The sequence below is a fragment of the Symphalangus syndactylus genome, chromosome 14, assembly GCF_028878055.3.
Source record: "Symphalangus syndactylus isolate Jambi chromosome 14, NHGRI_mSymSyn1-v2.1_pri, whole genome shotgun sequence".
Classification (NCBI taxonomy): Eukaryota; Metazoa; Chordata; class Mammalia; order Primates; family Hylobatidae; genus Symphalangus; species Symphalangus syndactylus.
The window spans coordinates 22,757,584-22,775,296 of NC_072436.2; the positions used below are offsets into that span (position 1 = coordinate 22,757,584).

The 17,713-nt window shown below is 48.7% G+C and overlaps 1 protein-coding gene across 4 annotated transcripts; it reads left to right on the plus strand.

Annotated features, from left to right (window-relative positions):
• The first annotated feature begins 8,716 nt into the window (after nt 1-8,716).
• On the plus strand, nt 8,717-14,024 carry C14H17orf58 (chromosome 14 C17orf58 homolog). 4 transcript variants are annotated; one of them, XM_063617526.1, is made up of 4 exons: nt 8,717-9,044; nt 11,144-11,725; nt 11,907-12,175; nt 13,047-14,024. In XM_063617526.1, the coding sequence occupies exons 1-4, from the start codon at nt 8,969-8,971 to the stop codon at nt 13,062-13,064; spliced, it is 945 nt and encodes a 314-aa protein (XP_063473596.1). In that variant the 5' UTR covers nt 8,717-8,968; the 3' UTR covers nt 13,065-14,024. The 4 variants fall into 4 exon arrangements, with proteins under 4 accessions (XP_063473596.1, XP_063473597.1, XP_063473598.1 ...); XM_063617527.1 differs by having other exon boundaries at nt 8,719-9,044; nt 11,907-12,154; XM_063617528.1 differs by having other exon boundaries at nt 8,721-9,044; nt 11,907-12,098; nt 13,051-14,024.
• Nucleotides 14,025-17,713: the final 3,689 nt, after the last annotated feature.

The following is a 17,713-nucleotide window of genomic DNA, read 5'->3' on the forward strand; positions in this document are numbered from 1 at the left end:
TGATCCACCCACCTTGGCCTCCCAAAGTGCTAGGATTACAGGCATGAGCCACTGTGCCAGGCCAAATACATACATACATATAGATAGATAGATAGACAGATTTTTTTTTTTTTTTTTTTTTTTTTTTTTTTTTTTTTTTTTTTTTTTTTTGAGACAGTCTTGCTCTGTCGCCCAGGCTGGAGTGCAGTAGTGCAATCTCGGCTCACTGCAGCCTCTGCCTTGTGGGCTCAAGTGATTTTCATGCCTCAGCACCCGGAGTAGCTAGGACTACAGGTGCCCACCATCAGGCCCAGCTAATTTTTGTATTTTGAGTAGAGACAGATTTCACCATGTTGGCCAGGGTGGTCTCAAACTCCTGACCTCAAGTGATCCACCTGCCTCGGCCTCTCAAAGTGTTGGGATTACCGGTGTGAGCCACTGTACCTAGCCAAGACAATTTTAAGAAACAGGCACTCTTGGCTGGGCACGGTGGCTCATGCCTGTAATCCCATCACTTTAGGAGGCTGAGGAGGGTGGACCACAAGGTCAAGAGATCAAGACCATTTTGGCCAACACGGTGAAACCCCATCTCTACTAAAAATACAAAAAGTTAGCTGGGTGTAGTGGCACGCACTTGTAGTCCTAGCTACTTGGGCAGCTAAGGCAAGAGAATCGCTTGAACCCAGGAGGTGGAGGTTGCAGTGAGAGATCACACCATTGTACTCCAGCCTGGGTGACAGAGCGAGACTCCGTCTCAAAAAAAAAAAAAAAAAACAAGGAGAAATAGTCCTTGTAAAGAAGGAAATTGTAAGAAGGGAATAGACTGAAATGAACAAACAACAGGATGAAAAAAAAAGGAAGCTGACCAATAATTCTTGAGCTTTCAAACGCTTACTGGGGTCAGGTGCAGTGGTTTACTCCCTAAATCCCTGGGCTTTGGGAGCCCCAGGTGGGCAGATAGCTTGAGCCCAGGAGTTTGAGACCAGCCTGGGCAACAGGGTGAAATCCCATCTCTATTAATAAAGAAAAAAAAAAAAAGCGGGGGCGGGGGGAGGGGAGGGGAGCAAGGAAAGAAGATCCTTATTGGAAAGAGGAAAAGGCAGAACTGATGCTACTGAAAATGAAATCAGTGACTGATGTACAAATTCCAGAATGTCTCCTAGAATAACAAAGAAAGCTGGGTGTGGTAGGTTATGCCTGTAATCCCAGCACTTTGGGAGGCCAAGGAGGTTGGATAGCTTGAGCCCAGGAGTTGGAGACCAGCCTGGCCAACATGATGAAACCCTATCTCTACAAAAAATACAAAAATTAGCTGTGTGTGGTGGTGCGTGCCTGTAGTCCCAGCTACTCTGGAGGCAAAGGTAGGAGAATCACCTGAGCCCCGGGAGGTCAAGGCCACAGTGAACCTTGATGGAGTTTTGCCACTGTACTCCAGCCTAAGCAACAGTGAGACCCTGTCTCAAAAAATAAATAAATAAATAAACAAGCAAATAAATAATAGTAGAAATACAAGATAAAATAGAAGGCCAAAAGTAGAATATCAACATTAATAACATAACAAGAAAATAGGAATATTTGTCAGATTCCTAAGGCAAAAACAATAGCCCAGGAGTGCAGATAAAAACAGCTCTATATAGGCCGGGTGCGGTGGCTCACGCCTATAATCCCAGCACTTTGGGAGGCCGAGGCAGGCGGATCATGAGGTCAGGAGATCAAGACCATCCTGGCTAACACAGCGAAACCCTGTCTCTACTAAAAAAAAAAAATACAAAAAAATTAACCGGGTGTGGTGGCGGGCGCCTATAGTCCCAGCAACCCGGGAGGCTGAGGCAGGAGAATGGCGTGAACCCAGGAGGCAGAGCTGGCAGTGAGCCGAGATCGTGCCACTGCACTCCAGCCTGGGCAACAGAGCAACATTCTGTCTAAAAAAAAAAAAGAAAAAAGAAAGCTCTTATTAATGCATGGCCGGGCATGGTGGCTCACGCCTGTGATCCCAGCACTTTGGGAGACCGAGGCAGGCAGATCACCTGAGGTCGGGACTTTGAGACCAGCCTGACCAACATGGAGAAACCCCGTCTCTACTAAAAATACAAAATTAGCTGGTTGTGGTGGATGTCTGTAATCCCAGCTATTAGGGAGGCTGAGGCAGGAGAATCGCTGGAACCTGGGAGGCAGAGGTTGCGGTGAGCCGAGATCGTGCCATTGCACTCCAGCCTGAGCAACAAGAGCGAAACTCCGTCTAAAAAAAAAAAGCTCTTATTAATGCAATAAAAAGGCTAAATACATGTTTGAGCTGGGCGCGGTGGCTCATACCTGTAATCTCAGCACTTTGGTAGGCCGAAGCAGGTAGATCACAAGGTCAGGAGTTTGAGACCAGCCTGGCCAATATGGGGAAACCCCCATCTTTACAAAAAATACAAAAATTAGCCAGGTGTGGTGGCATAAGCCTGTAGTCCCAGCTACTCGGGAGGCTGAGGCAGGAGAATGGCATGAACCCGGGAGGCGGAGCTGAGACCACTCTACTGCACTACAGCCTGGGCGACAGAGCAAGACTCTGTCTCAAAAAAAAAAAGAAAAAAAAAAGGCCAGGCGCGGTGGCTCATGCATGTGATCCCAGCACTTTGGGAGGCCGAGGCGGGCAGATCACGAGGTCAGGAGATCAAGACCATCCTGGCTAACACAGTGAAACCCCGTCTCTACTAAAAAATACAAAAAATTAGCTGGGCATGGTGGTGGGCTCCTGTAGTCCCAGCTACTCAGGAGGCTGAGGCAGGAGAATGGCGTGAACCCGGGAGGCGGAGCTTGCAGTGAGCCAAGATTGCGCCACTACACTCCAGCCTGGGCGACAGAGCGAGACTCCGTCTCAAAAAAAAGAAAAAAGAAAAAAGAAAAAAAATCGGTAGTTCTTCTAGACACCTACTAAAACCAGTTAGAAAATATAAAAGAAAATGCCGGGAGCAGTGGCTCACGCCTGTAATCCCAGCACTTTGGGAGGCTGAGGTGGATGGATCACGAGGTCAGGAGATCGAGACCATCCTGGCTAACATGGTGAAACCCTGTCTCTACTAAAAATACAAAATAATAGCCAGGCGTGGTGGTGGGCGCCTGTAGTCCCAGCTAGTCGGGAGACTGAGGCGGGAGAATGGCGTGAACCCGGGAGGCAGAGCTTGCAGTGAGCCGAGATCGTGCCACTGCACTCCAGCCTGGGTGACAGAGCAAGACTCTGTCTCAAAAAAAAAAAAAAAAAAAAAAGAAAGAAAGAAAATATAAAAGAAAAAATATGCTATCCACATTACATCAAAAATATAAAATACCCAGGAATTAAATCTAAGAAGAAATGTTTAGAGCTTAGATGAAGAAAATGATAAAACCCTAGCCAGGCGTGGTGGCTCACGCCTGTAATCCCAGCATTTTGGGAGGCCAAGGCTGGGGGATCACTTTCGACCAGGAATTTGAGACCAGCCTGTCCAACATGGCGAAACCGCATCTCTACTAAAAATATAGAAATTAGCCAGGCATGGTGGTGTGTGCCTATGATACCAGCTACTCAGGAGGCTGAGACAGGAGAGTCGATTGAACCTGGGAGGTGGAGGTTGCAGTGAGCCGAGGCTGCAGTGAGCCAAGATCGCACTACTGCACTCCAGCCTGGGCTACAGAGCCAGACTCCGTCTCAAAAAAAAAAAAAAATAAAAATAAAAAATAAATACTGTGTATGTTAAAGATGATAGCTCAGATTTCAGATTTAGGAAGGGATGGATTTATTTGTCAATTGGATTAGACAACTTTCTGTTACTCAAGAAAAAAAATAAAATTAGATTCTTACATCAGACTACAATACCAAAATAAATTCCAGATGGAATCAAGATTTAACTATAAGCATTATAAAAATATAGGGAGATTTTCTATGTGTGTGTGTGTGTGTGTGTGTGTGTGTGTATATATGTAAATTTTTTTTTTTTTTTTTGAGATGGTGTCTCGCACTGTTGCCCAGGCTGGAGTGCAGTGGCACAATCTCAGCTCACTGCAAGCTCCGCCTCCCGGGTTCACGCCATTCTCCTGCCTCAGCCTCCCGAGTAGTTGGGACTACAGGTGCCCGCCATCACACCTGGCTAATTTTTTGTATTTTTAGTAGAGACGGGGTTTCACAGTATTAGCCAGGGTGGTCTCGATCTCCTGACCTCGTGATCCACCTGCCTTGGCCTCCCAAAGCCCTGGGATTACAGGCTTGAGCCACCGCGTCCGGCCATATATGTAAAATTTTGATTTCAAGAAAGTCTTTCTCGGCTGGGCGCAGTGTCTCACACCTGTAATCCCACCACTTTGGGAGGCCGAGTCGGGTGGATCACAAGGTCAGGGGTTCAAGACCAGCCTGGCCAACATGGTGAAATCCCATCTCTACTAAAAATACAAAATTAGCCGGGCATGGTGGAGCATGCCTGTAATCCCAGCTACTGGGGAGGCTGAGGCAGGAGAATGGCTTGAACCCGGGAGGCGGAGGTTGCAGTGAGCCGAGATGGTGCCATTGCACTACAGCCTGGGCAACAAGAGTGAAACTCTGCCTCAAAAAAAAAAAAAAAGCAAAGAAAAAAGATTGATGGATTTTATGATACATAATTTTAAAGCTCTATGGCAAAAATCAATAAAAGGTTTTAACAAACAAAATTTTGCCAGGAAATATTTGGAACACATATAGACAAACCATATGAACAGGCAATTAACAAAAGACGAAATGCAAATGGCCAATAAATCTATGAAAAAAATGTAAAATTTCACCTGCCATTAAAGAAATATGCATTAAAATGATGAGAATTTTTTTTTTTTGAGATGGAGTCTCGCTCTGTCACCCAGGCTGGAGTGCAGTGGCATGATCTCGGCTCACTGCAACCTCTGCCTCCCAGGTTCAAGTGAGTCTCCTGCCTCAGCCTCTTGAATAGCTGGGACTACAGGTGCATACCACCACACCCAACTAATTCTTGCATTTTCAGTAAGAGACAGGGTTTCACCATGTTGGCCAGGCTGGTCTTGGACTCCTGACCTCAAATGATTTGCCTGCCTCAGCCTCCCAAAGTGTTAGGATTACAGGCGTGAGCCACTGCACCTGGCCCCCACCCCCATCTCTATTAAAATAAGATAAAATAAACACAAAATAATGAACCAACAAAATAATAATACAACTATTGTAAGTAAAATGCTATCCCCAGTTCTGCGAGTCATTCAAATTCTCTAGAATTACCACTTTAGCTGGCTATTTTATTTTTATTTTTTTATTTTTTTTGTAGAGACAGAGTTTCACCACGTTGCCCAGGCTGGTCTGGAATTCCTGAGCTCAAGTGATCTGCCTGCCTCAGCCTTCCAAAGTGCCGGGATTACATGTGTGAGCCACTGCGCCTGGACTTCAAATTCTTTATCATACAACACAGAGTAGATGCTCAATAAATATCTGCTAAGCAGAAATACACACTCAAAATACCAGAAACTATCAAGGAAGGGAATGCCTGTTGGTCTCTTGGGTTCTTCCTCCTGACAGGTATACACACCTATTGCAGCGACAAACACTTAGGCTGTGAGAAACCAATACTGTTAAACATTCCAATCAGGTGACAAACTCCTCAGGCTCTGGTTTATATTACCAAGCACCCTGAGGATAACTTGGCCTCCTCTGTGGCTTGTTTACGGAAAGAGAATGCTACCCAGGCTGACATGACTTTGCATTTCTGAGTTGATTTCTCATTGCAAATTAATAAACTGGCATTGTGGCTACATAGATCAGTCTCTTTGAACTCTTTGTACCTTCCACCATTAGTGTGATTTCTTTCTTTTTCTTTTCTTTTTTTTTTGAGATGAAGTCTCGCTCTTGTCCCCCAGGCTGGAGTGCGATGGCGCAATCTTGGCTCACTGCAACCTCCGCCTCCTGGGTTCAAGTGATTCTCCTGCCTCAGCCTTCCAAGTAGCTAGGATTACAGGCGCCTGCCACCACGCCTGGCTAATTTTTGTATTTTTTGTAGAGACAGGGTTTCACCATGTTGGCCAGGCTGATATTGAACTCCTGACCTCAGGTGATCCGCCCACCTTGGCCTCCCAAAGTGCTGGGATTACAGGCGTGAGCCACCGCGCCCGGCCCATTAGTGTGATTTCTAAGGCTCAAGCCAGACACTCCCCAAGACCCAGGACTGGACTCCGGCAAGTTCTTCCAGCTGGTGCCACCCCAGGAGCCTCTGGGAGCCCCTGGGAGCCATCCAGCCTGCTCCTTGTCTCTACATTTCAGGGTGTGGGTTTCAGGGCATTCAAAACATTCCTGCAACAGAAGAGTTTCGGGAACACCCCCAATAGGTTCTGGGTGATTTGAATGTAATGGTAAGAAGGTATGTCAGAGATGTGGTTGTAACTGAGAAATCTTAAGCCTAGTGAATTTTATTCCACTTGACTTAAAGAAAGAGCACGTGAAAGAAGGGGATCTGAGGACATCTATAAACAGGGCTCTGAGGGCATGAATTGACTAGTGTTTATCTGGTCTTGTCTAGGGTCTGGAGACCCTGACTCTGGTGTACCCAAGCTTTGCAGTGGCTGTAGAGGTTTACTCTTTTGGATGGAGATATAATTCACTCCTCTAACACCTGAATGAGGGACGATGAGCTCATCTCCTTAGCTGCAATTTGATTTAATGCTCAACAGGCAAATTTCTTTTCTTTTTCTTCTTTTTCTTTTTTTTTTTTTTGAGACGGAGTCCTGTGCTGTTGCCCAGGCTGGAGTGTAGTGGCGCAGTCTTGGCTCACCGCAACATCTGCCTCCTGGGTTCAAGCGATTCTCCTCCCTCAGCCTCCCAAGTAGCTGGGATTACAGGCGCCCACCATCATGACCGGCTAATTTTTGTATTTTTAGTAGATACAGGGTTTTACTATGTTGGCCAGGCTGGTCTCGAACTCCTGACCTTGTGATCTGCCCACCTTGGCCTCCCAAAGTGTTGGGATTACAGGTTGAGCCACCGCACCCAGCCAGCAAATTTCTTTTCTTTGATTTAATGCTCAACAGGCAAACTTCTTTCCTCTTCCTCCTCCTCTTCCTCCTCTCCCTCTTTTTTTTTTTTTTTTTGAGACAGAGTCTCACTCTGTCACCCAGGCTGGAGGGCAGTGGCACCACACTGCAAGTTCCGCCTCCCAGGTTCACGCCATTCTCCTGCCTCAGCCTCCCGAGTAGCTGGAACTACAGGCACTCGCCACCATGCCCGGCTAATTTTTTGTATTTTCAGTAGAGATGGGGTTTCACTGTGTCAGCCAGGATGGTCTGGATCTCCTGGCCTCGTGATCGACCCACCTCGGCTTCCCAAAGTGCTGGGATTACAGGCTTGAGCCACCGTGCCCGGCTCTCCTCTCCTTCTTTTTCCTCCTCCTCCTCTTTCTTTTTTTTTTTTTCTTTTTGAGACAAAAGTCTCACTCTGTCGCCCAGGCTAGAGTGCAATGGCATAGTCTCGGCTCACTGCAACCTTTGCCTCCCAGGTTCAAGTGATTCTCCTGCCTCAGCCTCCTGAGTAGCTGGGACTACAGGCGTGTGCCAGCACACCCTGTTAATTTTTTTGTAATTTTAGTAGAGACAGGGTTTCACTATTTTGGCCAGGCTGGTCTTGAACTCTTGACCTCGTGATCCGCCCGCCTCGGCCTCCCAAAATGCTGGGATTACAGGCGTGAGCCACCGTGCCTGGCTCCTCCTCTTTCTTCTTCTTCTTCTTCTTCTTCTTCTCCTTCTCCTTCTCCTTCTCCTTCTCCTTCTCCTTCTTCTTCTTCTTCTTCTTCTTTTCTTCTTCTTCTTCCTCCCCCTCCTCCCCCTCCTCCCCCTCCTCCCCCTCCTCCTCCTCCTCCTCCTCCTCTTCTTTTTTGGGACAGGGCCTCTCTGTCACTCAGGCTGGAGTGCAGTGGCACAGTCTCGGCTCCCTGCAACCTCCACCTCCTAGGCTCAAGTGATCCTCCCACCTCAGCCTCCCAAGTGGCTGGGACCACAGACGTGAGCCACCATGCCTGGCTAATTTTTGTATTTTTTGTGGAGACAGGTTCTCTCCATGTTGCTCAGGCTGGTCTTGAACTCCTGAGCTCAAGAGATCTGTCTCAGGCTCCCAAAGTACTGGGATTACAGGCATGAACCACCCTGCCTGGCCTCAACAGGCAACCTTCTGATTAATAATTAGACCTCTGGGCCAGGCGTGGTGGCTCACGCTGTAGTCCAGCACTTTGGGAGGCCAAGGTGGGTGGATCACTTGAGGTCAGCAGTTTGACACCAGCCTGGCCAACACGGTGAAATCCCGTCTCTGCTAAAAATACAAAAATTAGCCTGGCATGGTGGCGTATGCCTGTAATCCCAGCTACTTGAGAGGCTGAGGCACGAGAATCGCTTTAGTCCGGGAGGCAGAGGTTACAATGAGCTGTGATATATAATGAAACAGTTTTACTAAACGTAGGAAGCAGTGACTTGGTTTCTCCAGAAATTGCCTAACACACACATTCCAGGATACATTCTCTGTCATCTGGAATCTCCCTTCCACAAACCCAAGCTGTCTTAAGCACTATTTTCCTATTTGTTGTTGACCTAATCTAGAAAAAAGCTCCCGTCACTCGTTCTCCCCCACCCAGTCCCTCAGTCCCGAAACACGCTTATTCCCTGCACTTGTCACCCCACCCTTTGCTGCCCCCACCCCAGTGCGCAAACGCACACAGGTTTAAAGTTTAGGCTGTGATGCTATCCTCGCCCGCAGATCACAGGACAGACATTCCCGGGGACAACTTTGCGAGGCCATGTGCTCGTCCCCCTTAGGAAGGAAGAGGGAGAAATCCCTGCGGCTCGGTTTTGTTCCAATGGTCTGCTCAGCGAGTGATTCCCGTTTCCCCAAAGGCTGCCCCTCATTAGCATGAACGGGGGTGGGGGTGTGGAGAAGGGGTTGGGGGAGAGAAAGCAAGCGAAAGCCCAGGCTCACTTTTAGAGCCTGGGAACCCTGTCTGCAAAAATGACAGCTAGAGCTTTCTGGCTCCTCTGTTTGATCGTCGGATCATCCCCCGAAGCACCGGTGGCGGAGAGAAAAAGTAAGATCGGTGTAGTGCGGGGCCCTGGGAGCGGAGCGGGGATCTGAGGGGGAGCTGGGAAGGAGGCTCAGTGAAACGCGGGACGAGGAGGGGGGTCAGAGCTCGCAAGAGAGGACACCCCGGGTCTGCGTTCGTCTTATAAAGGAGCAAAGTGTGTCCCCAAGGTTTCGTGTCTCTTGGCAGCCTTTTCGGAAAGAAGCCAATTCAGCTACTGAAATGATCCCGAGCAAGCCGGGCAGGCTGGGGAAAACTTTGCATGTTAAGTAGTTGCTCCATCACAGAGGAGGGAAAGTGTCAAAAGGGGTCGTGGCGCGCCTTTCGGGAGCCGTGCCTGGGCCGGGCTCGCAGGACGCCGCGGGGTCCGCCCCTCTAGGCTGGGTGAGCAGTGGCTGCGGGGGGCGCTGGAGAAGGCTGGGGGGAAGCCGGGCCGAGATCCGGCAGCCCCGGGCACTTTGCTCTCCCCGCAGCCCCAGCGCACAACCTTGGGACACCTGAGCCGGGGTTTAACGAACACGCACACACTCTTATACTTCATGCACGAAATGAAATTAAGTTACTCAGCCCGGGAAGAAATGAGGGGTTCTCTGGGGGATCGTATTTTTTGTTTTGCTTTTATCTGGATGTTCTGTCGGCTTCGCTATCTCTGGGAAAACCAGTTTCCGTACCTCACAGGGCAATTTACTCTGGGTTATTTTTCCACATGGAAATCGAATGACTTCTGTGGCATTTAACCCAAATATCAGACAATCTTTCCCATGACAACAGATGGTGATATCAATGGGGAAGCAGTTGTGAGGTCAACAGTTGACAGTCAGGAATTGGATATCCACCAGAACTTTATTCAGCTGTGCATGGCACAACCGTTTAACAACATAATGAGTCAGAATCAACCTCTTGGTGCAAAAACATGAACTCTAACCGGCTATTATTGCTGGGTGAAAGCTGATTTTAAAGCAGATTATCGATTTGGCAAGACCAATCACTTTAAATGAAGTGTTGCCAGAGCTGCAAATGGGCAGATCCATCTCTTTAATGCAAGGGGAGAGAAAAATAAAGGCGAGTTCTTGCCTGTTTGGAGGGCACTGGGACCCAGGCAAGCAAGGAGATGAAATTGTGTAACTGGTACGGAAAGGCGCCCAGCTCCCAAGCTGGCTGAGGTTTACTCACCAACCTGTCTGCAGAACTAGGGAAAATCATTAATAATTTTAAAAATTTGTTTTCATGCCATACCATTTAGGAGTCTTTCCTCCACAAACTAATGGGGAAAAAAATGTAAGCGATGTGTGCTTTTATACTTAACCAGGGGCCTCTGCCTCCCAGCCAAGCTTTTAAAACCTTCGTTAGCTGTGGTTTACCAGTAAGTGGTGTCCAAGAAGCCAGATAAAAATCCACTCACAAATGCTCGATTCTGCAGAGACAGGGATGACAGTGTAAACACGGATGGGAAAACCAAATAGTTCTGTTGTCAGGGGCGCTTAAACAATTAGGAGAACCTGTAATATGAGACCTTTCCCCTGGGGTTTGCTTTTGGTACTTTCTCAACAAACTGTAAATAGCAAAGAGGCGGATGTTTATATATGTATTTTATATATACACACACACATACACACATATACGTATATATTAAAGGAAGGACAAAAAAGTTTGTTATCTAACCAGTGTTGTCAGACATATTTAGTCTTAGAGTAAATACGGGGTTGTAATTTTAAAAGCTATAATCTTAGAGGGCAAGACCCTCGTATCCTTCTTCCTTTGGGGCCTGGGAAGCGCGTGCCCCGCTTGGCCGCGACGCTGCGTCCGGGTTCTCCCTGCTTCACTTCCAGGCCTCCGGGCCTCCCTCCCATCTCTCCTCTTGCAGGTGCCTGCGAAGCCTCCCTTGTTCCCTATCTCCTCTCCCCCACCCAGAGCCCTTCTTCCGCAGCGCCCCTGCCCCACTAGCGGCCTCCTTCCCTTCTGGCCTCCCTTCCCCTCTCGGCCTCCCGTCTCAGCCTCCCCTTCCCTCTTCTCCCTTCTCGGCTTCCCCGGCTTTCCCCGACGTCCTCTCTTCACTGCTTCTCCTCCCCCACCGCCTTCCCGCCTCTCCTCTTCTCTCCCCACAGCCTCGCCGCCGCACAGCAGAAAGCCGGACTCCCGCGGCTGCCCGAACACGGAGGAGACACCGGGGCCCCGCGCGCAGCCGCTCCTTGAGGCCCCGCAGCGGCCGCGCGCGGCCGAGGCCGCCCCCGCCTGGCCTGACCCGCGGCGCCGGAAGCCCCCGCCGCCGGCCGACAACCAGGCCAGCTTCCGGGAGGCCGCCCGCGCGCCCGCTGGCCCACCGGGCCCGCGCCTGGCGCAAGCCGAGAACCGCGCGTCGCCGCGCCGCGGGCCCGCGTCGGAGGACGCCCCGCGACGCGCGCGCTCACGGGCCCTGCGCTTCCCCGCCGCCCGGCCGCCCGCGCGCGCCACCGAGGGCTCCGCCGGCCACGCCCACCCCAACCGGCCGCGCGCCGCCGCGCTGGCCCCGGGCCCCGCGCCCGCACCCGCACCCGCGCCCGCGCCCGCGCCCGCGCCGCCACTGCGCTTCAGCCTCAGCTTCGGCCTCAGCCTGCCGCAGAGGGACGCGGAGCCCGGCGCTGAGCCCTGCGCGCGCGCCTGCCGGTCCTACCTGGACGAACGCGAGGCGTTCTGCGAGAGCGAATTCGGTGAGCCCGGCCGCCGCGCCGCCGCCCCGCGAGCCTGTCCGACCCCCGGAGAAGCCCGCCCGCGAGATCCCAGGGCGTCCGACCCGTGCGGGCCGTTTCGCGGTTGCTAAAAACCACCGCCCGGGGGACTGGGAGAGGAACTTGGGGTAATGGTCTTTTCCAAACTGTTTTTCGGAAGCAGCGGTGAACGGGATCGTGCACGATGTGGACGTGCTGGGCGCGGGCATCCGGCTGGTGACCCTGCTGGTGGATCGGGACGGGCTGTACAAGATGAACCGCCTGTACCTCACCCCCGACGGCTTCTTCTTCCGAGTCCACATGTTAGCCCTGGACTCCTCCAGCTGCAATAAGCCGTGTCCAGAGTTTAAACCTGGTATTGAAACTGACCTGAATGACGCTGCATATGTACCTTATACCATCGTTTGTAACGTGGGTGCCACAGCCCGGGCTGTAGGTCGCCCAGCCTTTTTTTGGGAGGGATGGGGGACAGTGACATGAATGGGATTTAGACGACAGGTATTATTTCGGCCACTCTATGATTTAAGCCCTGTCAGCCCCCACCCTCAAGGGTGAGAACAGCAGGGGTTGGCACAAAGCGGGCTGTCAATAAATAGATGTTGACAAATGGGGTGGACGACCAAACACCATTGCCAGAAGGGACTGTACAGAACTGAGTTTAGAAAAGCTGCTTTTTTGGGTGTGTATGTGGGATTGGTAGGGGGGAATACCCACACCCACATCTTTCTAGACATGTGCTCTGGGAAATCCTGATAGATTGTGATAAGGACCTTTGTTCTGTAATGTGGTCCGGTTACATACTGCTTTTTTTTTTTTTTTTTTTTTTTTTGGAGACTGAGTCTCGCCCTGTCGCCCAGGCTGGCCAGGCTGGAGTGCAGTGGTGCAATCTCGGCTCACTGCAACCTCCACCTCCCGGGTTCAAGCGATTATCCTGCCTCAGCCTCCCAAGTAGCTGGGATTACAGGCATGCGCCACCACGCCCTGCCAATTTTTGTATTTTTAGTAGAGACGGGGTTTCACCATGTTGGCTAGGCTGGTCTCAAACTCCTGACCTCAAGTGAGCTGCCCGCCTCGGCCTCCCAAAGTGCTGGGATTAAAGGCGTGAGTCACCACACCAGCCTGGTTGGTTATCTTCTAAAGGTCACTAGGCTGTTTCCACCAGATGCCTGTAGACTCAATATCAGTTTCAACTTGTGCAGCAAGATAATAGATTGCAGCTTAGGCATTTCTTAAAGGCCTTACGTTTTCTGTTTCATGGCATTTAAAAGACACTATGAATTAATGTTCTGGTTATTTTGTCCAGGCAGCAGGTATATTGTGATGGGCCACATCTACCATAAGAGACGGCAGCTCCCTACAGCTCTGCTCCAGGTCCTGAGAGGCCGCCTCCGTCCAGGGGATGGACTGCTAAGGAGCAGCAGCTATGTGAAAAGGTTTAACCGAAAAAGGGAAGGGCAAATTCAAGGTGCAATTCATACCCAATGCATTTGAAACAACCATCCTGGCATTTCTGGACCACAAGAGACATCGGCAACAAGACATGAGAGGTCTATCTTCATGTAATGGGTCCTCCTTTAGAAGAGAGCCCACAGCTACTCTCTGAATGACTTGCATAGTTGCAATTGTAATCTCGAAGGTGTCACTTTGTTATTTACAAGATGCTTCTTAAATGGGCTGCTCCTGAGCTCAGTGTCAAGGTGATTCAACTGTAGTGCCAGACAATGATTTACACAGCTCAGATAATTGACCTATCCAGTTAACAGATCACTGCTTCATAAGTTTTTAAATTATTTTAATTTAATATTCTTTAGTAGAAATAGTCCATACAAACATTTTCTTGAATTTAAATATACAACTTTTATATCATGTATCAAACCAGATTTTTTATTCAAACTATCACATTTTAAATTCTGTACATAACAGTAAGCGCACTAGTCAAAAGACATTTATGTTTGAAATGTCATTTAGATCAAACACAAGGGTCAAAGCCCAGGACAAGTATTAAAGTTTTACACTTAAAGAGTACTAAAGGGCCACTGTGCAGATGGATGGATTAAAAAAATAAAATAAAAAATAGTACTAAAGGCAAAAATGTTCCTGATGTACCAAAAAGCAAGATATAGTTTATTTTCATGCTTCCCTGCACCTAATAATGTATGATTTGTGCTGAACTGGCAGCTATCCCAATGTGAAATGTGTTCTGGATGTATCTGATGTCACTTTTCTATTAAGACCAAGTATAATGTTTGTTTGTAAAGCAATAAATCTTGCCTTGAAATCAGATCTTGGATGCACCTGTTTGTTTTTGTTTTAGCCTTACTGAGCCCTAAAGGTTTGAGAAAAAGGCTTTCTCAAATTCATTCCCCAAACTTTGGAACCAATATTCACCAATGACAGCTCACAAGCAAGTGAATTTTAAACATTTTTTCGGTTGGTTTTAAAAAGGTTTAATTGGCCGGGTGCAGTGGCTTATGCCGGTAATCCCAGCACTTTGGGAGGCTGAGACCGCCGGATCACCTGAGGTTGGGAGTTCGAGACCAGCCTGACCAACATGGAGAAACCCTGTATCACTAAAAATACAAAATTAGCTGGTGTGGTGGTGGGCACCTGTAATCCCAGTTATTTGGGAGGCTAAGACAGGAGAATCGCTTGAACCCGGGAGGTGGAGGTTGTGGTGAGCCGAGATCACACCACTGCACGCCAGCCTGGGCAACAAGAGGGAAACTCCATCTCAAAAAACAACAACAACAACAACAAAAATGGTAAATTAAATATTGATTTTATACCTGAGTCCACAAAAGAGAGTATTTTTTTGGAAGATCAGGCTGTACTTTATATGAAGCATGGTGAACAGAGACAACCATTAACGCATAGATGAAGATGACTGCCTAAAGACAGAAAGGAATCTCACTGGAGAGAGAACAGCCTATTTGGCCTCACGGTGATGCACTCAGGAAGCTCAGGATGTGTCCTGACACTGTCCATGGCACACAGTAGTAGCACTGTGCACCTAAAGGACATCCAGGATGGGACGCTAGGGAATCACAGGAGCCAAGAAGCAATAGCCTAACATTACAATATCTGATACTATTATTTGTTCCAATTATGGGGCATACAGGTAATAAAGGGTTGAGAGGTTCTGAGTGTTCTATGGTAAAGCACTACTCAGGGATTTTTCAAGTATTTTCCAAAAATGAGTTTTGTCCAAACTTATAAATTTTACTAGAATTGCTTTTTGGGAGTCAGCGGCATTATTACATGAACTATTGGTAATAGAGTATATAGCTAATGAAGACCTTCTGAGTTAGTTTTCTTTAAGATAAAAAACATTAACTCGGGCATAACTCAGGCCAGTCAAATCAAAGTTGAATTTTTAAATGTCAAAAGGCTAGGCCAGGTGCGGTGGCTCACACCTGTAATCCCAGCACTTTGGGAGGCTGAGGTGGGTGGATCTCAAGGTCAGGAGTTCGAGACCAGCCTGGACAACATGGTGAAACCCCATCTCTACTAAAAATATAAAAATTAGCCGGGCATGGTGGCGGATGCCTGTAATCCCAGCTACTCAGGAGGCTGAGGCAGGAGAATCGCTTGAATCCGGGAGGCAGAGGTAGCAGCGAGTCCAGATTGTGCCATTGCACTCCAGCCTGGGAAACAGAGCAAGACTCCATCTCAAAAACAAACAAACAAACGAACAAAAAAAGGCTAAGTGGTTATCTCGAATAATGTGGTGGAGACAACTACAAGATGACCAAATAGATAAATTATTGGTCGGATGGTCAGATGTTAAAACAAAGAGAAAAGTTATAAATATTCTGGAATATTTTTTTGAGACAGAGTCTTGCTCTGTCACCCAGGCTGAAGTGCAGTGGTGTGTGATCTCAGCTCACTGCAACCTTCACCTCCCAGGTTTAAGAGATTCTTCTGCCTCAGACTCCTTAGTAGCTGGGGATTACAGGTGCCCAGCACCATGCCTGGCTAACTTTTGTATTTTTAGTAGAGACAGCGTTTCACCATGGTGGCCAGGCTGGTCTTGAACTACTGACCTCAAGTGATCCAACTCCCTCGGCCTGCCTGTGTTGGAATTACAGGCATGAACCACTGCGCTAGGCTGATTTTTTTATTTTAGTCTGTATCCTGCTGAAATAACTCTAGTTTATAAGAGAAAAATGGTCCAGGTGTAGTGGCTCATGCCTGTAATCCCAGCACTTTGGGAGGCCGAGGCAGGATCACTTGAGGCCAGGAGTTTGAGTGCAGACTGGGCAACATAGCAAGACCTCATTGCTACAAATAATAAAAAAATTAGCCAGGTGTGCTAGCGTGTGCCTTTGGTCCCAGCTACTTGGGAGGCTGAAGTAGGAGGATGGCTTGTGCCCAGGATGTCAAGGCTGCTGTGAGCTGTGCCACTGCACTCCAGCCTGGGCAACAGAGCGAGACCCAGTTTCCAAAAAAAAAAAAAAAAAAAGAAAGAAAAAGAAAAAAAAATAACTTTTACATAATCTTGAAGCTTAAGTTTAGGGTTTGATTTAGATTGGTTTGATAATAGTTTCTGGGTAATTCTGGAAAGAAAATAAGTGTCAGAGCTGCGATACCTGTGATACTTGGAGGTCACATAATTAACATACACACCTTGGCAAACACATGCAGGCCAGATTCTTAGAAACTTCCTGGCTAAACATTAAGGTCTTCACTCAAGACCAGGTCTGTGTTGGGCGCAGTGGCTCACGCCTGTAATCCCAGCACTTGGGAGGCCAAGGCAGGCAGATCACGAGGTCAGGAGATCAAGACCATCCTGGCCAACATGGTGAAACCCCCTCTCTACTAAAAACACAAAAAATTAGCCAGGCGTGGTGGCGGGCACCTGTAGTCCCAGCTACTTGGGAGGCTGAGGCAAGGGAATGTCGTGAACCTGGGAGGCGGAGCTTGCAGCTTGCAGTGAGCCAAGATTGCGCCACTGCACTCCAGCCTGGGTGACCACGCCCAGCTAATTTTTTTTGTATTTTTAGTAGAGACAGGGTTTCACTGTGTTAGCCAAGATGGTCTCGATCTCCTGACCTCGTGATCAGCCCACCTCGGCCTCCCAAAGTGCTGGGATTACAGGCGTGAGCCACCACGCCCAGCCTCAGTGCCTGGCTAACTTTTGTCCTTTTTTTTTGAGAAGGAATCTCACTCTGTCACCCAGGCTGGAGTGCAGTGGCATGATCCCGGCTCACTGCAACCTCTGCCTCGTGGGTTCAAGCGATTCTCCTGCCTCAGCCTACCGAGTAGATGGGATTACAGGCGCCCACCACCACGCCTGGTTAATTTTTGTATTTTTAGTAGAGATGGGGTTTCACCATGTTGGCCAGGCTGGTCTAGAACTCCTGATCTCAAGTGATTCACCTGCCTTGGCCTCCCAAAGTGATAGGATTACAGTTGTGAGCCACCATGCCTGGCCTTTTGTACTTTTAGTAGAGACAGGGTTTGGCCGTGTTGCCCAGGTTGGTCTTGAGCTTGTGGCCCCAAGTGAATCACTCACCTCGGCCTCCCAAAGCGCTGGGATTACAGGCATTAGCCACTGCGCCCTGCCAATTTTACGGAAAATTTTAATCAGCAAATTCACTGTAGTTTCTTATAATCTTGTCCCATTGATAGATTTTTCTTAGCAAATGGGTTTGTGCCTATGTGCACACATTAATAGTCCCTAAATGGAATACTCACTTGCCTTCAATAACAATTCAATAGCATCCCTCCTTCAAATGAAGCTATTACTTTACAATTCAAGGGAAAAAAAGTACTTTTTTTCTTTTTTTTTTTTTTTTAGACGGAGTCTTGCTCTGTCGCCCAGGCTGGAGTGCAGTGGCACGATCTCGGCTCACTGCAAGCTCTGCCTCCCAGGTTCACACCATTCTCCTGCCTCAGCCTCCCGAGTAGCTGGGACTACAGGCGCCCGCCACCACGCCCGGCTAATTTTTTTTGTATTTTTAGTAGAGA